This window comes from Psilocybe cubensis, chromosome 10 (assembly GCF_017499595.1).
Source record: "Psilocybe cubensis strain MGC-MH-2018 chromosome 10, whole genome shotgun sequence".
Lineage (NCBI taxonomy): Eukaryota > Fungi > Basidiomycota > Agaricomycetes > Agaricales > Agrocybaceae > Psilocybe > Psilocybe cubensis.
The window spans coordinates 1,944,494-1,971,258 of NC_063008.1; the positions used below are offsets into that span (position 1 = coordinate 1,944,494).

Consider the following 26,765-nt stretch of genomic DNA (forward strand, 5'->3'; position numbering starts at 1 on the left):
GGGAGTCGATGGCAGAAGATAGGCGAAGGAAAGGACGGTCAAAGATATAAGTTGTTGTGTCTAGCAGGCGAGAGTGTCGAGATCCCGATGAAGGGGAGAGCGAAGATGCAAAAAAAGGGTCAAGTTGATGTTGTGATGGGTTAAGGTCAAAGCAAACAACTTGCCGGCCCATCCCTTAGTTTGGTAACTTGATTTTTTCAACCACGCCCCGTTCATACCAACAAGGCCCTATTATCCTCATTTGAGTCTATCACACACTCTAACAATGGCAGATCGGGTATGTACTCTATCCATATCCATCCGTCTCTTCGTATCGACTGAAGAAATAGGGTCGTGGTGCAGCACGCGGCGGGCGAGGAGGCCCCATAAAGCGTACAATGGGTGGCCCATCATCGGCCGTGGCACAGGCAGCAGACAAGCCCCGTCGAGAGGCCATCCTCGATCTCTCAAAGTATGTCGATGAGCGCATCAGAGTAAAGTTCACTGGCGGTCGGGAGGGTACGCTTACACATCTTCTTATCCCAGCGGCCCATCAGAATGACTGATATTCATATACACCAACAGTAACCGGTGTGCTTAAAGGTTATGATCAGCTCCTCAACCTGGTACTTGACGATGTTACAGAAGAGATGCAGCGTGAGTCCCAAATTCTCTGCTCTCTGGCCTTTCATCGTTCATGATCAGAAACCATACTCATAGTCCCAGAGCCACATACTCGCACACTAGGCCTGACGGTTCTTCGTGGCCCAACAATAACAGTCCTCAATCCTGTCGATGGGTCGGAGGAAATCGCGAACCCCTTCTTGGCCGCAGAACAATGAAAAGATGGAAGTACTCACAATTCATATCATAACTGCAAAAATCATCTGTATCATATTTCTTTCCTCTTTCTTTTCGGTTGCTGCTCTCCCAAAATTGTCAGGCATCGCGTTAGACATTGATGTTCATCGGCTATGGTAATATAATTACGAATACAAGTACATATTTCCTTATAACCAGGCATTATTGTCCACATATCCTTTTTGCCTTTCATCCCAAATTTCCCTTGACATTTGATCGACATGACTTCTCTCGCCATATCAGAACAGGAATCTAGCAAAAAGAGAGTATATACATCAAGAAAAGGTTGTGAGAATCCGCTTGCAAGGTCCTAAAGTTGGCGTTTGCGATACATTTTCAAGAACCTAACGAACGAACAAGTCTCCCTTCTCCCTAGGCACGGGACAACCAAAAGGGCAGAACAACGACATAAAACGTGGAGAGAGCGAAGAGCCAGAGCTTGAAAGGAAAGGATTACGACTAGTGACGGGGTCTGAAGAATATATAGTGTAACGAGTCGAATATTGTTGGTGACGATGACGAAGCTGGTTTTGTTATTGTGGAAGAAGGCAAGACGTAAATCGATCTGAACCTTTGTCATGTCAATAAGCTCTTTCAATAATACGTAAATGCAGGCGTTGTAGAATTTCATGAATTCTGATGTTTTCTTGATCTTGTCGCTCAGCCAGAGTTGGATCCAAATGTGAAAAGAGAAATGGGGACATGCATAGATGGAGGACCGGGTTCTCAGTCAGCTCTGGCCGTGTTATTTTTCCTTAACAGACAGCCAGCAGGCCAAGGTGCGGCAAAGGGGATGACGGAAAGACAACACAGGAACGTCTCGCAACTAACTTTCTTTTTCTTCTGCAGGGTTAAGCCCAACCATGAGGTGGCCCGTTTCAAGCGCTACATTCCCCACATCTCCACCGAGAGTTAGGGCAGAAAACGAAGTCGCAAACGAGGACGCAGTAGGCGACTGGCGGTGCTCTTCGTCGTCTCCTTTCCGCACCGTAGGCGGTACAGCTGTTGGCGGTGGTGGCGGGGAATGTGGCGACGGCGAGCGTGATATAGATGTAGAATAACCGGTAGAGGATGACGGTGATGGAGAGCTACCTGTAGAAGTGGACGTAGACGTCCGCGCTGCAGAGGGCATTGGAGATAACGATCCACCCTCGTGCTGTGGCCTACCATTACCGGGGCTTGGACTGGGTATAGCATGATGTTTGCTATTGCTGTCGTTTTCGTTACTCGCTAAACTCGCTTCAGCATGCTGTTGGGTGAACTTTCCGTCATGCGACGGTGTCAGCGGAGAATTGGCATGCTGGGAAGAATGTGAATTCGAATGGACAGTAAACTTGGACGTAGACGGGGGAGGCGTGAGGGCAGTGACAGTCGTACTAGACAGCGAGTGTTTGTGCAACGTCGTATAGCTCATCGGGGTTGGTGTATCAGGTCCGCCGGAGGACCTGTTTCCAGCGCCAGGCGTATTACTGGCACGGGGGTTCATAGATGATGATAACGAAGGTGGAAGATGTGATGGGAAAATATCATGAGGGACTTGATTAACGTATCCTGTTTGAGTCTGATAATGGGACAGGAGAGAGGAATGGGTTCCGTGATTGGGGTATAGAGCGGTGGGCCGTGGAGATCTCGTGTTGGTCGTTTGATAAAATACATTGGATGAATCGGAAAATCGTGAGTCGACAGGGGATGCTGGAGACGGTGGAAGAGGCGTGGCGATAGCTAATGGTGTGTTGGAAGATAAAACTGGACCTTTGAGAGGCCTGGCAGAAAAGGACCGTCGACTCAAGTCCGTCCGAGATGACGATGAACTGAAGTCAGGGGAGAAGCTAGCAATGGGCGGAGACGAATCAAATTTTTCAACAGGGCGAGAAAATCGGCCTCGATTGATAGATGATGACCTGGATGATAAACCAGGAGATGAGAAGGCGTCGACGGGTGGTGCTGCGCGTGCGGTGTCATGGGTATGCCATGAAGGTCTGCGCATAGAACCTGGTATATAACTGGTAGTGCCTTCTGTGTACGACCTAACAGATTTGATATCGTCTTCCGCAATATCCGATCCTTCATCAGTGAAGACCTCGCTGTTACTTTCGGAGGAATTGTAAGGATCATCTTTCTCCCTAGCCTCTGTCGAAGAGGTCGCCAGTTGGAGTCCCATGCCCAGTTGGTTCTCGAAGAGGGTATGATCGGCAGAGGATGCATCAGGAGGAGGAGGACTTGTCCATTTGCCACGTTTCGGTGCCATATGTTCAGGCGGCGGGCGAAGGGTAACCGGCTGAACAACTTGACGGGGCCCAGGCTCAAAGAACTGAGCAGGCGGAGAGAATCGCTCGGCAACCTTTGTTCGGAAAGTCTGGCTACCAACGGTATAAGGAGTTTGAGGTGGCAGAGTAGGAGGCCTTGAATGATACGGGGGAGCGACAACGAGTTCTTCGTCTTTTCTCTCTTCACAGAGTTCTGCCAGAGCGACAATTGCCCGATCAGGGCGAGAGGCGAGGATGCGAGCTGCACGCATAAATTCCCCACGTATCTGGACAGAGTTATTGCTGACATAGAAGTAAATGTATGCTTCCAAACTTACTGTATATAGGCCGTCCTTGGTGACACATCTTGCAACATTGTAGTCGATCTCGAAAGGATCCTGAGCAAGGTTGATGTCAGACCGATCGCGTGACGAAAACCAGCGATATGTACCTCTATGCAGAGCCGATTCCGCTCTCTAGCATCGTTATACCGGCTTGCTGAAAGCTACAATGGAATGTTCAACAATTAAAATAAATGCAAATAGATATAACATACCTCATTCTGCCAGCCTTTGGATTCCTTTTTCAGCAATCCTGCGCGTATTGAGGCAACTCCTGTGTTGTATGTAAAATCTCGGGAATAATATCGGAAGAAGTCTATTAATCTTCAGAAAGGAAAAGATTGTTGAGCCGAGATGAACAGTGGGCAATGCAAAGTACCTACAATTCAGCTACAGTGTCAACATTTTCGGAATGCCATCGTTGGCGCAATAGATCGATGTCATCGAAAAACCTGTCATGGACTGAGTATATGAACTTCTTGGAATGTTGATAGATGTACATACCATATATTATGTCCGTTAAGATGAGTGTCCTCCTGCGAACATCAAAAGTAACCACCTAAAAGTGCTGCATACAATACATTTGTCTACTCACCTTTGATATTGGACGTAATGGTGGCATTTGTTGTAGATTAGGTAGAACCGGAGGATTTTTGACATGGACGAGGAAATAAATTACTAAAAGAACATAGCCGTAAGATGAAAGAGTGCCCTTATAGGGGGAGTTGATTTTTCTGAACAGTGGCAATAGGTTGGTGTCAACCTTGGATGAACGATGGTTCTGAATACTTACCTTCTTTTGCTCCAAACTTTAACTATCGAGCATAGATGCGGCCCAGATCAGAGGTGCTCGTGGCTGGAATAGAGAATGGACTCACGGAAGAGAACCATTGTCCGAACACGAGTCGGGTCAATCATGGCATAGCACATGAGAAGGCGTGTATTCTCTAACGCCAATCTATTTTCGAAGCCTATGTCACAGGCGATCCCCAACGGAAGTCCGGGCGATGGATCGAGGGATAGCTTGACGATAGGTATGCGGGCGTGGGGTAGGGGCTTGACGTGGAATTTTGTTTCTAGACGATGGGCATGAGCACAGTGTGAGCTGGAAGGATCGCACAAATATCTCTGACCTCGTTCCAAAAGGTCGCCCAACATGGTTACGAGATCGGTCGCTGAGAGGCGCTCTTCAGAGTCGATTAGACAGCATAGATCCATGTCTGCATGCACGCCACATTGTCATTGACATTTAGATGTTGAATCGTGCAGTAGAGGCAATCTCTCTCACCGGAATTCCGTAGACTGAAACCATTGGCGGTGCTCCCGAACGACAGTAGCCGGCTGTCGGGTTCTATGGTACGGATGAGGCGCTCAAGCAGCTTGCGGACATCCTCCTTGACGGCCATTTCCTCCTGAGTCGGAAGGAGCTGGATTACGAAGTCGAAGAGACATTGGGATAGCTCTGCTACGAATCTCTGCTTGGTAGCCTGGCGGCGTTGCATGGGGGGTGTGGAGGCGGTACTGGGAGGATGGTACTGCTGGTGTAGGGGCTGGGGACTGAGGGTCTGTGTGTAGGCCATGGTGTGATGGAAAGGATGATCCAGCCACCACTTGGTCGGGGAAGATTGGAACAAGGACAGTGGGCTGATGATATGCACCAGGCCCAATAGAATCGACTTGTCAGGTTCAGAAGATAAATGGACCCGTTATAGCAGCCAAACCCAAATCAAGCTTCGGCTACCAATCGGCACACTCCCTATTATGTTTTTCATTCATCCACCCATCGCATTGCTCGAATCTCTCAGCGTGTCATCTATTGTACTAGCCGTCCTCGTGCCCTTGTTGGTAGCTTGGGCCTCACTCCCACATCTACCGCTCTCAAGTGCCCCTATGGTGTGAACAGAACCACATCCATGCCACCCTTTTGGCTCTCCATGTCATTCACACCTAAATAGCCTTCCCAGACATCATTTCACTTCCCATCCTCCAAGCGAGATGATGTCTAAGGGCCCCTGCAAGCCTCTCTAGCTTCACGGGGTTTGAAACCCATCCACCAAACCTGAGTCACAGCGGCCATGCGACATGCATTTGTGCGGTCCCGGTGGAGAACTCGCTGCCCAGATCTGGACAGTGGTGTTAAGGCCGGCTCCGGACGTGTGTGATATCTCCTGGGAGCCATGGCGGTTAGGTATCCCGAGTGCAACTGATGTGCGTTTGGCAGCAATCATAGCCTGGCCTATCTCAATGATTCTGAGGTAACCGACAGAACATAGCGTCTGGACTCCCGATCCCGCGATTCCAGGAACTCCTGTGAGCTATGAGCATTATGTATTATGTTCATTTGCAATGCGTAATTACCTGGCGATTTGGAATCGGAAACATGAGGTTCCAAGCTGCGCTAAATATAATGCTCACAGGTGGACTGCGAGCTTAATCCTCAATCGATTATGCCAAACTTGAAAGGGCCAACGTCCATGAAATAAATATCTTGTTTCCGCAAACAACCTGGTTGTCCAAATTGACATGTAAGGGCACAATATGAATAGGTACATAGGGACCAAGTCTTGAAATATCGGTGGCCACCGTAAACTTTTTGGTAGAATGGGTCAGCCAAAATAAGTCATAGATGTCTCCGTTGGAGGAGGCATTAGACGCATCTGATTTGGCCTGTAAAACGGACAGTCATTGAGCCATATTTCTGAGAATTAATATCTAGCCGCTTCAATAGGACTAGCTCTGTCAATACAACAGTACATCCTCAAGGAGTAATCGCTGGTGAATAAAGATATAGGTGATATACCGCCATGGGTCTCGATCAAGCTCACGCGAAGGTTGGACGATGAAGCTGAAGATTGACTTTGGAAGCTTCTTCGTTCGTAAGAGTAGCCAGGAGTAGCCTGGAAAGCCTGGAAAGGGCTTTCGGCAATGTCCGTCAACATGAATCGGAGTCGTAAATTTCTAAATTTCCGATGAATTTTCATGGAGTCTTGTCTACCTGTAGCCACCACACACCCCAACTTACCTTGACTTTTTGACAATCGAAAACATATATGAACACTCCTACCACTAAAGTATTTCATTTTTGTGAAACCATCAATCCATGCGGCTCAACTCCTTGAATTCGATCTGTCAAAATAACTTCCTGATGTGTCCTCTGGTCCTTCCTATCTAAAAACTTGCTATCTTACCAGACACGCCACTTCACCGCGGAGTTTTGCCGTATCTGGGACAAAATTGGAGACAAATATAACTGTACTATGTTCCTAATCATGTAAGTTTGTCACCGTTTCTGTTAACCTTGCCTCAAGAGCGTTTTTTCAACTGTACATATATCCTTACGAAACCTGAAATTCGGTATTGTACATTTAAGGAACATTTCTTGTAACACTTTTCATCTCCTGATATACGTCTCAAAGTGTAAACCGATTTCGTTCCCTTGACATCAAAAACAGGATGTAAATTTCCAAAGCTAAAACAAGGTACTGTATTCAAACCTTAAAATAAAGCAAATAGATCATGCGTGCTATGCACGCCAACTCTAATATGACCACAGCCCTTTTGATCTAGGCGTATATCAGTATAACGACATGTACACGAGTATCCCGCCTCTGAAAAACGTGCTTGTTCTTTAATGAACCAGTATAGTTAGTGCCACATGAGTAGCCGTTTCATTTCTCCTCCTTCCACCGCCACCGCCCATTGCCCAAACCCCCACCTCATTCCGTGTACTTAATATCACCCTCAATTGCTCAACAGATACCCTTATATCATCTTCGACAAGACGTGATGTCCTCCCAACCAGGAAACGATTTGTCGGATGAGCCAGAAGGAACGGTCGGTATTGTCGCTCCTGCTAGACAGAGACAGTCCCCTGTGGTTCAACGTCGGTCAGTTTGATTATTGGTTATGAGTGATGTATGTACTGAAAACCCGGAATATATCGTCATCAAGGCGAGAATATTTTTCTCGGACTCAAGACGTTAGATTTGAGGGCGGCCATTTTGGAGACCATATCGTCCACGCTCAAAGTCTTTACGTATTCAACCCACCCAGTAAGCCCCCTTTTACTCATAGATATTGAGATCCAGTAGTTATGTTCTGATATAATGCTTTCTGGCAGGCTCACCAACATTCCAGCCACCACTAATTCGCAACCCCCCCCCCCCCCCCAAATCGTGCAAACGTGAGTCTTTAGGTGTCCAGAACTTTTTAACTATTAACCTTTCAACAACAGGACTCTCCCAATAATCACCATCGTGAACCAAGCATGTCATTGACGATACGTCGTTGTAAGCCACTGTGGAGTCTGTCTAAAAGCGCCTAACATCATTGTTGACCATTGGGATAGCCTCTCAACAAAGGCCTTGGCGGTTCATCTCTGCTTTGACAAGACTTCTAAGGGGGAGACAAGTTCCGAGTCAATCAGAGGTCCCGCCTACAAATTCCCCTCCATTGGAACTCGATGCTTTTCAAGTCTATAAACGACACATGTTACCGAAAGGATTCGGATATCCTCTTTGGATTCCTCAGTCAAACATGCGCCTCCCTGCCTCATATCGACAAACGGGCGTCTGCATTGGCGATGTGGGAATCATCACTCCCGAAGGAGCATTTGATTGCTTGTTTAACATATGTCTCCCCAGAGACTACTCCGTCAACTCCCATGTCCCAGAAAATTTTGTGCCTTTTGGTGAAGCTGACCCAGACAGTGCTCACTCCCTTTCGCAGCATCGTTACCCGATATTGGAGTACCGAAGTTTTTCATCAGGCGCTTACCTTGCAAGCGATAATATTCATGCCAACCAAGCACATCCAAAGTGCGTCAACTGCTATACTCTCACTCTCCACGCTTGAAGCTTACTATTTTCCTCTATTCAAAGTAATGGCATGCACTTTATAGCGTCAGCTCCTGAAGGAGCAATTTTAACAATGCCAAGGGGCGCTCATTTACAGCGCTTGGCGAACCCCCATCAGTTCGATGGTTACATTGCCGCCAATGCCGAAAGTTGGTACAAGTTTGTGAACACAACCCTCAGACGTGGTGCTGAAAACGGCGATCTACGTATCGTTACTGGGTGCCACAAGAGTTCTGCGTGGGGAATGGCTGCCGTCTTTCATTCTTCACAGCATGAGGCTATACAATCCCACAGCACACTTCGGTTCAATGCAATCCCACCCACACAATCCCGTTCCGGCAATCACCTATACTTTTGGGAGGTTACGGGATCTGTGCTAGCTAAAGTTGGCCCTGATACCGGAGATAATGATGGCCTATTCGACGGTCAACATTCGCATGAAATTCGAAACCAGTGCCTCTTTGTCACTACGCACTCGGTCTCCATACGCCCAGAGGTTTGGGCCAAATTAACTCCAGGAAGTTCTGTATATGGCGGTGGAGAGACAAGCGGGTCTTCGTTGTCTGTTCATAATACAATGCCTGCGACCGATCAGAATCGAAGATGGCCTTCCAGGTTTTGGGGACAGAACTTTAGGATGAGGACTAGAGGAAATGATACGGTAGTACATTTAATTTCATCTTTCGAATTATTTTCTCAAAGTGTGATTTGCGTAGGTTATGATACAATCCGACTCCGGCGAGCCAAGTGTACGAAAATTATTTTTGCTTCCCAAGTTTGCTTTGTGATCCTGAAAATTATCGTATAGGATATTATCCCTGACCACACTAAAGCTATTAACGACATCCTCCTCCAACAAGTAAATATGATTGCATAATATGACGCTAACCATTTCAACTAATTGTCATGTTCAAGGACCCTAATATACGTGTAGCTATCACAAATGATAGTGATTGGCTTGATGTCTTAGGAAAGGTACGTTTTCCAACTAATGAATTCTAAAGAATGCACCTATGACATTTTTCAACCATACTATCCTAGGACGACCCAAGTCTTGTTGAGCCTTCGGAGCTCTATTCTCGAATTATTCGGATAAATGATATTCAAATAAGACATGATGGTCTGTTATTCGTTGAGAAAATTAACAAAGCAAATGACCAAATGTGCTTACAGGCCTCGTACATTTCGAGCTCAAGAATACCAGTCCTGACGTACGCATCTTCTTTTCTGTTACGTTGATGTCAGCTAATATTCGTTGGTCATCTTTAAAACATCACAGAAATATCGATCACTTTGCTTTGAAGACGATGCAGATACAATTTTGCAGGCATTGGAACAGGGAAAACGAGCTCTCGACCGAATACTGCTCACCCATTTTTCCGATCTTCGCCAGCTGCCCAAGATTTTGACCACTGCTTATGTATCTAATAAAGGAATCGATGTTCCGGAGATTTCTTCTCCTTTCTTAATGGAACATCCAGATGCTCTTTTCACCTTTGAAAAACTCATTGAATCTTTGTATTCAGAAGAACCCGACTCCATTCCTCTACTACCAGAACGTAGCACAAGGTCTGAGCTCTATCAAACACTGAGCTCATCCCAACTACCCAATTCAAGCCGTCAACGTTGCCTTACAACGCTCGCAAATGCTACATGGAATTGTTATCTTCAATTTGGTCGTCCACAACATTTGGACGATGCCATTTGGTTGTACGAGCAAGCCATAAACCTTGCCCCGATTACTTCCCCCCGTGGCCTTATCCCTTTATTTGGCGTATGCTCCACTCTGTATAGACGGTTTTATCTCCATCGAAATCTTGGAGACCTTGTAAATCTTGCCCGATACATGCAACGACAAAATACCTCTGAAATGGAAGAGGTAATTAATCGGCTGGCGAGTCAAGCTGCAGCGGCAACAACCTCTCATCAACCAAACCATGTTGTTCAGCAAGCAAGATGGAATAATGACTATGGTGCCGACCAAAATATAACTGGTAATTACGGTGCACGAAATTATTCCATCTCTCTTTTTTCCCGAATTAAGAAACGTACGCCTATGAATCAAAATTATACATCTACAAAATCATATAACATTTCATCAACAGGTTTAAACAAGCTCTCCCAAATCTCAACCAGTCAAATTGTCACAATAAACCCCCAACCATTCGAGGCAAATAATTTGAATTCCCCTATCAATTATCAGACCAGAGATTTGCAGGTGTTAGCCACTAAATGGATTCAGGACAAAGAAACCGCCACTTCTATCTTATGGTTCTATGGGCCCTACGCAACTACAATGGTTAAAGGCCTTGTAGAAAGACCTAGTATTGAATCCGACATCGCTTCAACATTTGATTTTTCAGATACAGCTGCATGGTCCAACGAGGTCTACGACTTATTCCCAACAATTGCTGTTGATCTTGCGTTCAAAATCTCTGGCCTGTTGGAATTCTATATGACAGTCCCCAGTAACAAAGATCAGGAGATAACAGATTCGTCCTTATCTATGCAATTTTGGGGACTTATTATCAATCCACTCCTTCGTCACTGGCCGAAACAAAATATACACCAATTTCCTACGACGATAATAATCAATGGCATCGATAAATGTGGCTACAAAGTGGCAAGGCATGTCATTAACCTAATTACAGAGGCCGTCGTCACGTTCGGCTTACCTCTTCGGTTCCTCATTACGAGCAATAAAAATCGTAGACTACAAGACGTATTCGATGGACCGCTCTTGTCTAAAGTTTCTCGCCAGTTCTTTGTGGGCTCCCAAGCGCCCAACATGGACGCGGTCAACAGCCCATCGAGTTTACTGAAAAGCGCATCCGTGAAACTTCCTTCAGACATCTTTGACACAGTAGTAGAGAGGTCACGGGGACTTTCAGTCTATGCTGAAACGATTTTGCGATTCATTAAAGCCAGTGGAGAAGGTAACCCAATGGCTAGGCTGACCTATCTTTTAGAAAACGACATGGCACTTAGGCACCCCGAAGAACTCACCAGTCCCTTTGCGGCTCTCGATAATCTCTTTATCAAGATTTTGTCGACCCACAGCAATCGAAAGGAGCTCATTAACGCTCTAGGTATCTTGCTTGTGCTCGATAACTGCGACCATCCGGAGACAATATCCCAGGACATCTTCGGATTATTGCCCATGACCGGATTTTTCAGCTCGGTCTTGAATGTTCTTCAGCCTTTAATGCAGCTCCCAAAAGTCAGTAATTCAAACGAGCCTCATGTACATCCCTGGTTCGCAGTAAAGATGAAAGTGCCCAGCAAATACGAGAGGGAGCTGAAGAACCCATACCTTGCTTTACCCTTTCTGTCCCTGTCTACGGCAATAACCACAGCATATACCGTCCCTCTTGCCTTTCGAGACAGGGTCCATGATTCTTTTTATGACTTCCTAGTGAATCCGGAGAGATCAGGCCCTTTCCATATCGACATAAGTCACTTCCATGGACAAGTCGCTGTAGCAGGGTTTGCTTTCATCACACATCAGCTGTGGCGTCGCTGCTTCGCTCCGGGGCAAGCAGATATGCCTGAGGCATCAACATTTTCACCAGAAACACTGGACTACCTCAAGAACCATCTTCCGGCTCACTGTGCTCAGTGTTCTGAGAGTTTCCGCAAAAAGATAATCGAGCATACGCAGAATGCCATAGAAAGTGCCTTAAACAACGAAAAAGAAAAGGCCCACTCAGAAGGGGCATCAGTGGTGGAAGACTTCGTTACCAAAATCTCTGTCCTCATAGTGAGTAGCTCATCCATTTCTATGCATCGATCTAGACTAAACATAAGGAGGATTTGATGATCAATGACTGGGACTCATCTGTTGAGTGGTGTCACTATACACGCCCTCATGAGAAATTACGACGCACTTCGAAATCCAGAAGAAAGTTCTCGAGCACAGAACATTTATATCCAACAGACGAGGGTTATAGTCCGACAGACGAACGCCCAGATTCAACAAGCATATACGAAGACTTTTATCGGCTGATGGACACTTTCAACGATACCGTTATGGTATCCAAGCGCCCACGGAAGTTGCGCAGGTTGCGAAAGCTGAAATGGCAGACTCGGTTCTCGGGAGGAAACTTTGCGTTGGAAGAATTCACCAACACCGAAGGCACCGAAGCACGATTCACGTGATTGCATTACTTAAGTAATGCGGCATTACCACCCCTGATTCAGAACTTAGGGGTTGTCTTCAAAGACTGTTGGAAAATTTTTCAACGCATAGCTGGGCCTAACCTGTAGAATACAACGAAGGTTAAAAAGACCAATCGCTTTGTATTATACTACAATTATTACAGTATTGTCATATCCAGATCGTTAGCAATTTGATGCATCAGTGGTCGGCAAGTGGTCGCAACTCATAGCTCTCCTTTAATCTTTTGCCCTCCAACTTTCACCTTCTCCCCGACATTTTGTCTCACGTCCTCGGCGCTTTCCTTTGTCCAGTCTTTCGCCCAGTCAGCTCTGTTCTTTGTTTCTTCCCATCTATCATCAACAGCGTCCTTCGTGTCCTCCCATCCCTGCTGAGCACTTTTCTTCACATTTTCGTAACCCATTGCACCTTGATGTTTAGCATGATCGTAAGTGTTCTCCGCAGAACGCTTTGTGCTATCCGCCTTGCCCTTGGTTTCTTCCCATCCGCCGCTGAGCAAGTGGTAAAGATGGACGAGGATATCTTCCGCTTTGTAGATTCCAGAGTTGACAATTTCCTTGATTTTAGCGATCATATTCTCGGCATGAGTATGGGTTTGGATCCATCGGATTCGAGTCTCCTCTGAAAATATATTTAGCACTTGTCATCGAAATAGATACCGTAAGGCAACGTACGAAGGAGTCCAGGACGGGTGGTAGGCAGCATGTGATCATCGACTCCTTGCTCTCGAAGATAGGCACGAAGGCGGGCATCAGACCATGTCAAATAAGAGGCGGTCTTTGCAACTTGGTCTGTATATCTGTACAAAATACATTAATGTGTATAGGCAAGATAAAGAAAAAGTGCGCACTTGTCGTTGGCCAACTTTATAAGCTCATCGCGCTTGACTTGGGCGTCGGAGCGCATGTAACCGTGTTCGACAAGCCAATCCCGAAGACTGTGATCTGACCACGCAGACCAGAATGTATCTTTGGCTGAGAGATAGTTAGTCCTTGAGAGACACGCTCAGCTCATACAGTGGAAAAAGGACACAACACAACAACTTACTCGACCATCTGAAGCATTTTATCTCGCGAAGCCTGTGCATCACTCTTCATGATACCGTGCTGAACAAGCCATTGTTTCAGTTGGGAATCGGTCCAGGTGGAATACACCGAGTCCGAAGTGTTGTAATAATACTTCTTCATCTGCTTGACGAGATTGTCTCTGTTCTTTTCGTAGTCGGATTTGATGATGTGATGGGAAAGAAGCCAATCGTGCTAAATGGTGTCCGTTAGAGCAAACCCCGATGAAAAATGGCGAAGAAACTTACCATGTAAGAGTCACTCCATGCTTCCCAGACAGGGTCAGCAACCGAAGCGTAAGCGTCGTGCATTTTCTGCAGCAATTCTTCTCGGCGAAGCTGACTCTTGGTTTTGATGACGCCCTTTTTCTCAAGCCAAGTTCGCAATTCATTGTCTGACCAAGAGGAGTAGATATAATCTTTGGTGTTGTCGAGCTGACGTGCGACTTCATGAGATGCCTGCGCAGCAGCAGCGGTAGCCTGAGATGCGACGCTTGAGATACTCTTCGACATCTGATGCGGGGTGTCACCATAAACGGCTGTGCTAGCACTGGCACCAGCTTGAGAAGCAAACGAGCTTGCAGCTTTGTTGTAGGCCAAGTACTTTTGTTTCGCGAGGAGAACGAGGTGTTCACGAGGTCCTTTAGCTGAGACCACGCCATGTCTAAGCAGAAATTCTCTCAATCTGGAATCGTCCCAAGTCTCGAAGGCGTTTTCTCGCAAGTCCGAAAACGATTTTTGGGCCGATGCGTATTGGTCGTATGACCATGCAGAGGCTGTGTTCCAGTTCTCAGCAACGAGATCTCTGAGTTCTGAATGTGATGGTGTATGCGATGGAAGTGGGACATTGTGAACCTCCAGCCATGCGCGAAGTTCATTGGAATTCCAGGACGAGTAGGCTGGGTCCTCCGAAGAGGAGCCGCTAAACCAGGATGCTTGAGCAGAAAGGGCAAGGCTTGTAGCCACTAAAATCGTTGAGAGACGCATTGCAGGCGGTATAAAGCAAGGTAAAAGCAAAGGTGGCCGGCTTTTTATACATGTCTTTGGGGAAGTGGTTGAGTGTGACGTCATAGGGGGCCACCATAATGACGAACCCACTACGTCCATTTTCTCAATCAGACTAATGAGTGGATCCAGAAATTCGAGAATGCTCCATCAATTGTATAATCCAAGGTCCATAACCTTTGTAATCGATTGTAGCTGCCAGCCATCAGAATTTTTCTGGCGCCTAGCGCTTATTTGAGATTGTGTGTTTACAGCACAACAGAGGCCGGTCCTATTGACTTCCTTTTTGGGTTTCGAGACAAATGTGGCAGGTCAAGCATCCGACAATCCTATGGGCACTTTTGGCACTGAAAGAAAGGATAGCCAGATCAGCAGTTACAATGCGGTTGATAAATCAAAAGCCATAAATTTTTGGGTTTTCCGAGTCTTTTTCTGATTCTACCTATTTTTCCAATCCCAGACGCATTTGAACATAATCAAATATCCGCTATCCTCATATATCTCTCAAATAACTTTAACCTCCTTACCACTCTGGCCCGTGGTCGTTGCGCGTACCAGGTCACTACACAAAGATCAGTTACCAATCGATCGCATAGAACTAAAGCCAGACTTACTCAAATGCGCTGGCAACACATGACTTGATCTCCTTGTAGCTAACGACAAGGCAGCTTTGCTCATCACGCGCAACAAGCATGATTTGCTCATCAGTGCCAGCGTCAAGCTGCATTGCGAGTCATCAGCTCCAAGCATTCACAAAGTAACAACAGCAGACTAGTATTCACCTTGTTCAGACATGTCAACACATGCGAAAGGTCCAACACCGGATTGCCATGCTCATCTACTTGATGGAACACATAATCGCGGAACAGCTTGATGATGTATCGATCTCCCGTCTCTGACCAACGAGCATCACGAGCGAACTCGGGTCTTTCGTTGATAAATCCAAACTTGCACATCAATCTGAACAGACGCGCGTTCTCCAGCTCGCCAAGAAGTTCGTGTTCCAATCGATCAGTGGCCCTGTTAAGGTTGAGATGAGATCAAAAATTGTTAACCAAAACGAGGAAAACGAACATCAGTGCCTCGTCATGCTCCTGCAAGATTCTACCCTCGAATCATTTCAAGCAATTTGTCGATAGTCTGTCAAATGGGATTAGTACATGTGAATACATAGCGGATATTGTTGTTGCACGACGCACCTTTGGCGCCTTACCAATTAAGGACAAAGCGACGGTCTGAAGCTCCACACTGTAGAACTTTTTCATCGTCTCCATGCTCTTTTGAAGGTTTGCTTGACTGGAAGCAGCCAGGTTGTTCGTGCAAAGCGCAAAGATTAACCGCCCTAGCTTGTTCAAATCTTCTTGTTGGTAAATAGCCACATCTTGTTGTGGAGTACCGTACGCGAGAACGTCAAAAATACCACAGGAACTGATCCTGACGCTGTATTTCAAGCAACAAATCATTAGCCATATATTATATCGGAATGAGAATGGTTACGAACCGATTTTGTCCAGTTACCAAAACCTTTGTCACATCTATCATCCTTACAGCAAGATCCGACGAATGCACTTTCTTGATGGCAGATGCTAGTTGAATGATATATGACCACAACGTGCGCTCTGGTATAGTCTGCTGGGCTTGTTGGAGCTGATGAAGTTGTTGATGACGACCGTAATAGACAGTCTGCTGATATGTAGGTGGTGGCTTCGGCTTCATATGTGCGTCGTAAAGAGTTTTCGCATTCGGGTAATATGCATATGACACAACGAGAGCTGATGAATTGAAGACAAGTCAAAGAATGATCGTTGCACAGCATAAGATTTAATTACAGTTATCGTTGAAAGACCTCGTCGTGAACGCCTCGCGCACAGGGACGATGCTTGGGTGTTGGATATTTGACCACTTCTCGATCGGTGCAAATGCAGCCTGGTGAGTAAGACGAAAATCTTTTAATTTAAAGTAGGTTAGGCTCATTCCATGATCGGAGAATTAAAGGACTCACTCTCAATCCTACGCAACGCATGTGGGATCCCATCAGATGTCCGAATAGCTCTGTACACCATTGAGAGCCAATTTCCAAACTTCTTGCGCTCAAGATTAGGGAGTACCGGTTCCAATGGGACGAGTGTATGGTAGCCCTGCAATTCTTCTGGGAGATTCAGACCCATAGGAGCGACTTGTCGTATAGTTTCGCTGCGTTCTTGAAGAATTTGTCGTAAATCAGTAGAAGGCGGGACAAATAGGTTGTTCGTTGAATCTCTGATAAGTTCTTTGGGCATGGAGGGCGTGTATAGAAGATAGTTGAGCTATTGTATCAATTGGTGAGGTTAAATGAAACAGAGCACCACATACAATTAATGACTTACAGGTTGGCGTAAAAAGACAGGACCAGTAGTGTAATATGACGTCTCCATCATATTATCTGAATATGGATTAGGTGCGTGGAATTCCCTCTGTCCGTCATCATAGTAAGCTCCATCGGACTGTAAAATACAGTGTAGATAATAAGCAGAATGTACAATGGTGTTAAACGATAAAATCGAGACGAACAAAATCCATGCCCTGCATTGCATTTGCCGTTTGATCCACAGAGTAATCATAATTGTCATACTCAGATTGTTGATTAGAATCAATCTGAGTGTCTTGATACCCTTCTAGATGAGTGTCATGGCCATGACCATTCCCGTTTCCGTTGTTAAGGTAGTCCTCAGAAATAGCAAGAGGAGAGCTATCGCGGATTAGACTTTGATAATTTAATAACATTTATGTTTGCTCACTCAGAAGAAGTAGTTTCGGTAGGAGTAAGCGGGGGTGGAGATTTCGCTTCTCGTACAAACTTTGGGACGAATACGGGTGCGTTTACGGCCTGTGGTGTGAGAGCAGCTACGCTAGGGGTTTCGATGCGTGGTGCCGGGGAGGTGGGTCTGAACGGAGGTTAGATGGTAGGATTCAGGCTGGCGGGAGACATACGGCGGGGGTGCTGCCTCTGCCGGCTATCATAAAGGAGGATAGGCCGTAAGCACGACTTAAAGTCCTACAAAACATCAAAGGACAGACATACCGGTGGGTGGTAATATATGCAGCCTTTATCCTGAAACTTGCAAGACCTGAAAGAGCACTCGTCAATATCTTGAAAGATCTGAGCACAATGTAGGTAGATGTCCAAATAGATTATTTAAGAATAGGACTATGTCACAGTGGTTTGTTGATATTCATGGGTTGATCGAAGGACTTGTTGCCACTCGCACATAAACACTCACCCGTGAATAACTATGTTTCGGCATTGCCTTTGTACAGAATCTATGATGAATAAGTATCAGCTCATGTCCTGGCGCAAACACGTCCGTAAAATTGGCCAGCAGACGACGCGAGATTGTACTGGCTACATTACCTTTGCGTGGGCTTGGTTGTTTCGTTGGGGTCTCTTCCTCCGAATTGGGTCTCGCGATTCTAACCGCTGTAGATTGTGGCCTAGAAAAGAACGCCATATATGATTGATATCGGAGCAAGAAATGGTCCTGACTGTCGCCTCCAGTCTGCTGCCCAGCAGAAACGACGAGGCGGAGGGAGATTATTCAGAACCTGTACATCAGCCATTCATCCGCTTTTGGCGTCATCTGATACCCTTGCCTAACATGGCCACATTCCACAATGGCGGCATTTCGGCACGGCAGGTTTGTTGAACAGTTGGCATTCGTCCAATTTCGCCCTCTAATCATGTTGTACTTCCTTGCATATCATGGGAAAGCTATCATCGAAATTGACCCTCAAAAGAACTCGATTATTGATGGCATTCGGATCGTGAGTTCGGCTTCCTTTTGTATGGATGTCGGCTGTCTGGTTCACGACTATATTCAACAGAATTTTTGCATGAGTGATGACGGTGGGAACAGGCGACAGTCAAAAGTTAAAGAAGCGGCACTTCGCGTATTGCGTTAATCTGTCTAAGGAACGAAGACCCTCAGCATAAAGCGGAGAAAACCTGCGCTTAGCACCATGACCAGTATTGATAAAGACTCCGACAGGAGCCATCGGTACGTCCTTCATAACTCGAACCTTCAAGCTGTCATCTTAAATGTCTCCGACCAGTATTCTGGAAAACGAACCTCAAGATATCGGTCGCCAGCAGGTGGAAATCTTAGGTGAGAAGTCCTTCTTTACTCGTTCATTGGAATGATGATTCTCATGTATTGTTTCTTCTATTTCAGTTGTGAAAGCAATCAATCTCCCTATTCTAAAAAACAAACTTGGAAAAGAGAGACGATTTTATGTTACTATCACTGATGGGACAACAACAAAAAAATCCAAAATCATGAATTCTCTAAATCGTTCTGTGATGTGGGACCAAACAATGGATGGATTGTACGATTTTTTATGCGAATGCATGCCTTCCTATACCAATCAATGATATGCGCTATAGTACCGACACTTCCAACATAAAGCTCTCACTCTTTGCGGAATATCAGATGCACAAGGACAAGTTATTAGGATCTGTCAAAATCAATGCTAAACCCTCAATCGGTTTGTCGGTCACTGCTACCTAATTTTTGAGTCTGACTAGCCCTCAGATTCTTCATATCTCCTTGAAAGTGACGTAGTTCCGGATCTCACCGTGGTCGTAACAGTACACATGCACGACTTGGTGCAAGTCGCTAGTGATGCTCTGCGCGAAATTGAAGCAGAAGTTGTAGAAGTAAACATTCTGGCCGAATGGAAAGGAGCCATGGATAACATTGTGTGGGTCATGGATGTTATCGGAAATCTAGCACAGGCAAGGTCTTCATCACCGTATCCTTGACATGTGCTCAACTCCTTCCTAGATTCATCCATATGCGCAAATGGTTTGGGTGGTTCTCTCTTCCATTCCAAAGGCATGTTCGTCATTAGTACGACTGGATAACCTCGCTGACTTTTTTTCAGTTGCTGATTGCTCAATTTGAGCATGACGAAAACATTCGGGCACTCATTAACGCCATGCGCAGTGCATTTGACCTAGTTCAAGCCGAATCTTTATTAAAGAACATCAAACCCAACTCCCACCAGGCTCTTACTCTCAAAGTCATGCTAAGGCATATAAATATATGCAGCGATGTAATCAAACGCTATGCAGAAGACAATGGTTTTAGTATGTCACCAAGGATATATTTTCAAACATACCCCTGAAATTCTCCGATTCAGAAAAGATGCTGCTGCTGAATGTCAGCGGAGGAATTGCCAAGGAGATCCAAACTCTATGTGAAACTTTGGGGAAGTTGCGTCAGGATCTATTGGATGGCGCTGTTATTTCCACTCAGATCGCTGTTGAGAAAATCAAGCGTAGTATGGATATACTACCGAAGCAACTTGCGGACATGGGCATGTTCAAATACTTCGAGGAAAAACGCAGAGCAATAATCATTTTACAGATATTGACATAAAAATGAACGAGTTTCCCTACAAACCAGGGTGGCGTTCAATATCTAACGTCGAAAGAAATGGTTGTCTTCCTGGGACACGTACCGATTTCCTCAATTATATTACTCGTTGGGTTGATGACCCTTCATCTAAACCTGGATTAGTTCTCCTCGGGAAAGCAGGCACTGGAAAATCAACCATCGGTCATGAAATTGCTCTGCGATTTCAATTAGAAGATCGACTAGGATCGTACTTCTCTTTTTTCAGGACCGAAAAATCAAAACACGAGGACCACCATCTTTTCACGACGATAATTCATGACCTTGCCAGGCGCTATCCGTCATTTAAATCCGCGATAGGATCGCTCATCAAGGACGATAAGCTTCTGCAATCAACGGATAACTTCAATTTATTATTCGATACTTTACTCTTGGGTGCTTTACGTAGAATTAGCATGGATGGTCCGATCCTTATAATCATCGATGCCTTGGACGAAAGCGCGCACCCGACAGGAAGAGCAGGCCTGGCTGCCTTTCTTACTCGTTCTATCAGCAAACTGCCAACAAACTTTCGCGTATTCATCACATCGCGTTTAGATGGAGACATTAAAGATTGGTTTGCCAATTCGGAACGGAGCCTGTTTGAAGTTCTCGAAATGGATGATCCAAAGTTGGCCAAAACGGTGGACGACATCCGATTGTTCTTTGAAGATCACCACAACCTTCCCCCAGTTCTCTTCCAGGAGTATGGACTTGAGCTAATTGAGAAATCACAAGGATTATTCCAATGGGCGGCGGTTGCGTGTGCCCACATCAATGAACCTCCACCTGGATGGACGCAGGTCGATTGCTTACGAGGCCTTCTGGTTCGCCAACACGCTGATAAAAAATATGCTCAGCCGCTAAACCGTCCACTGTATGAGTTGTATGACACTGTTCTTGCCGTGCATTTCAATACGGAGATTGCGTGTGATCGCTTCCGATCTGTCATGGGACATCTACTCGCTGCTATGGTACCCTTTTCGGTCAACTTACTAACAGCCATTCGAAAATCCATCCCATCCTCTGAGCAAGAGCATGAAGAAGCTGTCCTTGTGATTTTGAAATACCTGGGCTCGTTGTTAAGCAATGTCACCGCAGAAGATCATGAACTCCCTATCGTCCCTTTACACACATCTTTTCGCGACTATTTGACCGAAGTAGTCAAGGAGGGAGATTCATTTTATGTTAATCTTCAAAAATCACACTACGACCTAGCCTGTTCATGCCTCTATGCGATGCTCAAGGAACTCAAATTTAATATTTGTGCACTCGAGTCGTCTTACATTTCGAATCACGACATTGAAGATCTCGATCATCGGATTCAAAAGCACATTCGACCTGTGCTACTCTATGCTTGCCAATTTTGGAGCGATCACCTAAATAATCTTCCGTTTGGCGAAGTCATCTTTCATCATATCCACAGATTCCTGGAAGAAAAGTTTTTATTCTGGCTAGAAGTAATGAGCGTCACGGACACCTTACCCCTTGGTGTACAAGCTTTAACGGTATTGAAACAGTGGATGATGTCTTGTACGGACAGCAGTGTAAGCCTTGGATTTACGGTCCTAAACAAAAATTGTATATTTAAGATGTTTATAGACCGTATCAGGCGACAAGTGGAATCAACTCAATACTCTAATCATGGATGCACGCCGATTTATCCGCTATTTCTCCACGCCAATTGCAGTCAGCGCTCCTCATATTTACATATCCGCTTTACCGTTTACACCAACTGCTTCGAAAGTGTATCAGAACTACGCCTGTGCCTTTCTCAATACAATTTCCCTCGACTGCGGACAGCAAATCAATTGGCATGCCCTGGAAATGTCCATTGCTCTGACGGGATGTGTTAATTCAATGGCCTTCTCTCCGGATGGCCGATATATTGTGGCCTCTTTATCAGATTGGACAATACGTATATTCGATGCAACAACTGGTACAATGAAAGGCAAACCGCTTACTGGACCCAAGGGCCGTTTTGCGACTCGGTCCGTGGCCTTTTCCCACGATGGAAAATGGGTCGCCTCTGGCTCATATGACGGAGACGTACACCTTTGGAATGCATCGACATATGAGATGGAGAAGGGTCCCCTGACTGGGCACACAAAGGTGGTTCTCTCTGTCGCATTTTCCAGTGACGGACAGTGGGTCGTCTCTGGATCATACGACTCGAAAATAATTGTATGGAATGTACTTACAGGCAAGGTTGAGCGAGGACCTTATACAGGGCATGCCAAAGGAGTCCTATCTGTTGACATCTCTCCAGATGGAAAATATATTGTCTCGGGATCTCAGGACAAGGAAATTCGCATTTGGAACCTCTCTACAGGAGAGTTGGAACATGGCCCATTTGTTGGACATACTGATGCCGTCAATTCGGTTGCATTTTCTCCAGATGGCCAAAAAATTGTATCTGGTTCCAATGATCGCACAGTGATTCTATGGAATGCAGTGACAGGAGAAATCGACCAAGGACCATTGACTGGACACCTCCACGCTGTGTATTCCGTCGCATTTTCGCCGGACGCCAAGCGTATTGTCTCTGGTTCCTTAGACCAAACACTTCGGATATGGCATGTCAATACTGGACAGACAGAGCAAATACTTCATGCACATAGTAATGGAGGAGTCGATTGTGTTGCGTTTTCCCCCGACGGGGAAAGAATAGCCTCTGGCTCTCAAATGGACCAAACACTTCGGTTGTGGGATTCGTCTTCAACGGGCTTGAACAAGCCATCAGACCAGAGAGTTCCATTTGTATTGCAAGATGGCGAAGTACCTAGTTGGAACAATACATCTATCAGGTCTATCGCGTTTTCGCCAGATGGACTATTGGTTGCATCTGGCTCGAATGACGCTACAATATGTCTATGGGACATATCCACAGCTCAATATACGACGACTCTAGTCGGGAATGAGGATAAAGGATTTAAATCGGCTGCATTTTCTCCAGATGGGCAATGGATCGCTTATGGGTCGTGCAAACCAATTCGTTTATGGAATCTGTCCACAGGAAAACATGCGACCCTGACGTGTAGTCTCTCCTTACGTGGACACACGAATTCCGTTGCGTCTGTCGTATTTTTTCCTGACGGGAAAAGGCTCGTTTCGGGATCTGAGGACGAAACAATCCGTATATGGGATACATCCACTGGTGAACTACTAGGAGGGCCGTTTATCGTTAAACAGAGTGTTTGCAGTCTTGCTGTCTCACCCGACGGAATGTGGATTCTATGTGGATCGCTGGAGCCAATCCTTCAACTGGTGAAGGTGTCTACAGGTGAAGTAAGACAAGAATTGACGATAGACGATCAATTCATCGGCTCAGTGGGTGTATCTTCCAATGGACTGTTGATCGCTTGTGGACCTGAAATCCTCTTGTTTGACACATTGACTGGCGTAATGACACCAGGACGGACATTCAAAGATTGGTCAACCAGTTCGGTCGCTTCAGTAGGATTCTCTCCAGACGGCAGTCAAATTGTATGCGCGTCCGTTGACGATAACTTGTTACGTATCTGGGATTCGTCTTCAGGAGAACTGGAATACACTCTGCCCTCCGAACACACTGAAATGATCGACTTTGTTTCATTCTCTCCCGATGGTACAAAAATTCTTTCGTCTGCACGGGACCGGGCAATTCGAGTAATGTCTGCTCGACCAATAACTGACACGACATCCGAAATTTGCTTCAATGATCTATCCATCATCGATCGCGATGGATGGATACGCGAAGATGATGATAAATTACTCTTATGGATACCAACTCTTCATCGACCGGGTTTGTACCACCCGAACGTTCCCATTCTTATCATATGCGACATCCCAACTCGACTCAATACCTCGAATTTCGTACACGGTTTAGATTGGGCAACATGTTACACGGGATAGTTGATTCACGGGTGAAAGATTGCTGGCCAGCTCGAAGTCCTTTTTCTCGGTCGACCGTAAACAAATCTGGAAGTCCTATCTCCACTGGATTCGACGTAGTGAATCAGACGCTTTCTGACTGAACCAATATTTTGGTTGGTATTTGTCTGCATGATCATATTATTACTATAGATGATGAAAATTGTAAGGGGACTGTGGACCGTTTACTTGCACATTAAGAATGACCCCGAATAAGCGCCTGATGTATATCGGAATCTATATATTCAAATGTGTAATGCAACAACTCTGCAAAAATGCCAAATGTGGTATGGTAATAATACAAATATGCGTTTCCGTATATGATACAGTCGTAAATCTGGTCATGCTTCATTAGTATAAAAGTATCCAAGCGTTCATCCAATGTCCATTCCGCATCGTTTGTGTTGTGAGTGCGTTGTGAGTGAGGGAAATAACAACACCTCAAGCCAATTTCGCAAGTGTGATAGTATTCTTCGTCGCGTCCGTGGAGAAATACACGTTCTTAAGGAAAACGTCTCCGACGAGCCACTCGGTAGGCCCACCGACGTTGCCGACCGCGATCCCGGAGACGCAGTCGCCGTTTTGGTCGTTGGGGTTGATAGGCGCGAACGCGATGTCGCGCGGGTCGATCTCGAAGGTCTGCCCGCCGAATTGGAGCGCGACTTTGTCGGTGAGTGTGCAGGGCACGGTGAAGCCGCCTTGGTTGTCGGATTTGGCGCCTTTGATGCCCGAGTGGATGGTCGCGGCGTCGGAGGGGGGCACGATCATGAGGGTTGTGCCTAAACATTGGGAAGGGAAGGGGTGGGTTAGGGTGTGGGTTTTGAGTAGGTAGATACTATATTTAATTACCTGTGTCGAGGATGGCGGTACGGCCTGTCAGGCCAGTGTCTGCCCCGTTTACGGTGACTGAGCCAACGTCGGCCGTCCAGAATCCGTCTTGGTCGACGTTGGGCACGGTCACCATTGCAGAGCTGTCGAATTTGGCTGGGTCAAGAGCGCTAAAGAGGATTAAATATTTAATTTCAGAAGATATTGAATGATCAAAGAAATAACACACCCAAAAGTTATTTCTCCGTCGTTTTTGTTGTCTTCGAGACGGGAAAGCTTGTAGGAGACGATAGCTTCAGGGATGGCGTTGGCTGCTGCAAGAGCTTCAACGGGCGTCAAAGTCCTCTGCGTAGACAAAGACTAAAAATAGAATATCTAATCAGTCACCTCCGTATTCCTCGCAATGGCCCTGACGGGCAGGCCTGGACTCTGGGCTTTGCTAAGGCAATAATACCAATACCAATACTATCATTGACCAGATGTTTGGTTTGACCGTTGATTTATTTTAATGGCTTATTTTCATTTCTAGCTGCTACCGACAAGACAGCTTCAGGCTCCGGGAAACTTTCCTAAGAGCTTGTCTGGAATTTTGCCAATTTTGGCCCTCAAATCTGCAAAACCAAACAGACCTAAACTATCCCTTGCCAATATTACTTCTCCAACACAACTTCGCCTTGCACTGCGTTTTTTTTTTAAAAACATGCTTTATCTTAACTTCTTTTTGTAAGACTAGAGTAGTGCTGCCGCCACAGGACAGGACTGCACTGTGATTTTTCACACTCCGATATACTGCACAGCGTACCACAGTCACTGTGAAGGCTGTGCACAGTGTGCCGTAAATTTATGTTATTTTGTCAAGCCATGGTTACGAGGACATTTATGCAATTCCTGCCCTTTCTTTCTGTTCAACATTATGATTTAGTATGGCCTTAAAATGAAGGACTATTACAATTGGAAACAAAAATTCTCTTCTAGGTTACTTTTTAAGTAACCTACACAAGCTTGATAAAAGCTTAAATAGATTTTTGTCCTCAAAAATGTGCAATTTCGATAAAACTTTCTGCAATCGGAAAGAAACATCTCAGTCTGGGTGGCAAGAATACAATATTATACTTAAAAGTGAATAAAAACATGTAGCAATGTGTCTATGCTTTCACAATGAGACTTGAGAGTGTTGCTTAGGTGTTACGAAATGGTTTTATTTATTAAGTACAAACACTGGTTTTTGTATCTAATCTTATCTGCAGAGTATATCTAATCTTATCACACTTTCTACTAGAATCTCATAATCTTGTTTGGATCTTGTCGGATCCATTACATGATAACAGTTTTTCTTCTACACTTATGGGTTGGTCACTGTCTAACAAGGGGATATAATGTTCAGAAATAAATTCTGAATTGTAGGTAATAAAACATCAGACAATAGTACTGGACATAGCCATCTTCTGTAACAAACGCTATGTATGTGGGCAAGGAACTGCGTGATTATGTGTGACGTCATTGGTCACTTCACAGTACTTCACAGTAAACTGTGATAACTGTGAAGCGTGTCACACTGCTAAAAATTATGCTGCACTGTCACTGCACTGCACTGTGGTGACAGCACTTGGCTAGAGCAATCTAGGCCAGTTGAGACATGTCCGAATTTTCTTTTTTGTACAATATGCTAACATTCTAAACCTGAACTTACGAGTCCAGGCATTTGGGCATATTTAATGGATTTTGTATTTTATTTTTTCTATTTAAACTGAATTTTAGAATGTACAAATATTCTTTAATACTGGAAAATGTCCTAATAATTTGCAGTTTTAGTATCAAATCCATCAGATCCAGACAATGGTTAGCCTGCAATGCTATCAAATCCATAAAAAATGGAAAATAAAATGCCAAATTTTTGGCCTAAAATCTTTCAGAATCCGGACAAGCCTCTAAGAGAGCTTCTTAGGGCTTATGGCTTTTTATAGCCAAGATAATATATTTTTGTAAGACTTCTCCTTAAGCACGCAACATCACTTAATATATTTGTATGTGAAACACAATGCACCAACGTGCTACTTTTTTTCTT

General features: G+C 45.3%; 8 protein-coding genes across 8 annotated transcripts; 4 read left to right on the forward strand and 4 right to left on the reverse strand.

The window, feature by feature from the left end:
- Positions 1–265: 265 nt before the first annotated feature.
- On the forward strand, positions 266–821 carry JR316_0010869 (U6 snRNA-associated Sm-like protein LSm7; the record flags this gene model as incomplete). The annotated part of the gene is made up of 4 exons (XM_047896533.1): positions 266–277; positions 330–498; positions 565–636; positions 700–821. 4 exons carry the CDS (start codon positions 266–268, stop codon positions 819–821), a joined length of 375 nt encoding a protein of 124 aa, XP_047744578.1.
- Positions 822–1,666: 845 nt separating this feature from the next.
- Positions 1,667–5,007, reverse strand: JR316_0010870 (Terminal uridylyltransferase cid1; the record flags this gene model as incomplete). Its single annotated transcript, XM_047896534.1, has 11 exons — positions 1,667–3,373; positions 3,425–3,484; positions 3,538–3,591; positions 3,643–3,751; positions 3,811–3,879; positions 3,932–3,963; positions 4,023–4,161; positions 4,221–4,242; positions 4,306–4,503; positions 4,561–4,647; positions 4,716–5,007. The coding sequence occupies 11 exons, from the start codon at positions 5,005–5,007 to the stop codon at positions 1,667–1,669; spliced, it is 2,769 nt and encodes a 922-aa protein (XP_047744579.1).
- Positions 5,008–7,963: 2,956 nt separating this feature from the next.
- Positions 7,964–12,441, forward strand: JR316_0010871 (uncharacterized protein; the record flags this gene model as incomplete). Its single annotated transcript, XM_047896535.1, has 10 exons — positions 7,964–8,244; positions 8,308–8,947; positions 9,000–9,032; positions 9,092–9,142; positions 9,199–9,258; positions 9,325–9,403; positions 9,457–9,494; positions 9,563–10,331; positions 10,389–12,043; positions 12,079–12,441. The coding sequence occupies 10 exons, from the start codon at positions 7,964–7,966 to the stop codon at positions 12,439–12,441; spliced, it is 3,969 nt and encodes a 1,322-aa protein (XP_047744580.1).
- Positions 12,442–12,665: 224 nt separating this feature from the next.
- Positions 12,666–14,510, reverse strand: JR316_0010872 (Stress response protein ish1; the record flags this gene model as incomplete). Its single annotated transcript, XM_047896536.1, has 5 exons — positions 12,666–13,081; positions 13,135–13,259; positions 13,311–13,451; positions 13,508–13,719; positions 13,773–14,510. The coding sequence occupies 5 exons, from the start codon at positions 14,508–14,510 to the stop codon at positions 12,666–12,668; spliced, it is 1,632 nt and encodes a 543-aa protein (XP_047744581.1).
- A 522-nt stretch (positions 14,511–15,032) lies between these two features.
- On the reverse strand, positions 15,033–18,016 carry JR316_0010873 (PAN2-PAN3 deadenylation complex subunit PAN3; the record flags this gene model as incomplete). Its single annotated transcript, XM_047896537.1, has 14 exons — positions 15,033–15,090; positions 15,143–15,249; positions 15,311–15,548; positions 15,637–15,668; positions 15,728–15,968; positions 16,030–16,300; positions 16,358–16,474; positions 16,531–16,834; positions 16,895–17,011; positions 17,079–17,256; positions 17,366–17,452; positions 17,582–17,635; positions 17,789–17,828; positions 17,920–18,016. The coding sequence occupies 14 exons, from the start codon at positions 18,014–18,016 to the stop codon at positions 15,033–15,035; spliced, it is 1,941 nt and encodes a 646-aa protein (XP_047744582.1).
- Positions 18,017–18,179: 163 nt separating this feature from the next.
- JR316_0010874 (uncharacterized protein) lies at positions 18,180–18,467 on the forward strand (the record flags this gene model as incomplete). The annotated part of the gene is made up of 2 exons (XM_047896538.1): positions 18,180–18,329; positions 18,390–18,467. 2 exons carry the CDS (start codon positions 18,180–18,182, stop codon positions 18,465–18,467), a joined length of 228 nt encoding a protein of 75 aa, XP_047744583.1.
- A 57-nt stretch (positions 18,468–18,524) lies between these two features.
- JR316_0010875 (Vegetative incompatibility protein HET-E-1) lies at positions 18,525–23,854 on the forward strand (the record flags this gene model as incomplete). The annotated part of the gene is made up of 10 exons (XM_047896539.1): positions 18,525–18,562; positions 18,618–18,670; positions 18,737–18,890; positions 18,949–19,049; positions 19,127–19,304; positions 19,349–19,403; positions 19,449–19,653; positions 19,707–19,847; positions 19,934–21,507; positions 21,563–23,854. 10 exons carry the CDS (start codon positions 18,525–18,527, stop codon positions 23,852–23,854), a joined length of 4,791 nt encoding a protein of 1,596 aa, XP_047744584.1.
- A 459-nt stretch (positions 23,855–24,313) lies between these two features.
- Positions 24,314–25,172, reverse strand: JR316_0010876 (putative aspartic-type endopeptidase CTSD; the record flags this gene model as incomplete). The annotated part of the gene is made up of 4 exons (XM_047896540.1): positions 24,314–24,651; positions 24,722–24,870; positions 24,930–25,060; positions 25,161–25,172. The coding sequence occupies 4 exons, from the start codon at positions 25,170–25,172 to the stop codon at positions 24,314–24,316; spliced, it is 630 nt and encodes a 209-aa protein (XP_047744585.1).
- Between the last annotated feature and the right edge of the window lie 1,593 nt (positions 25,173–26,765).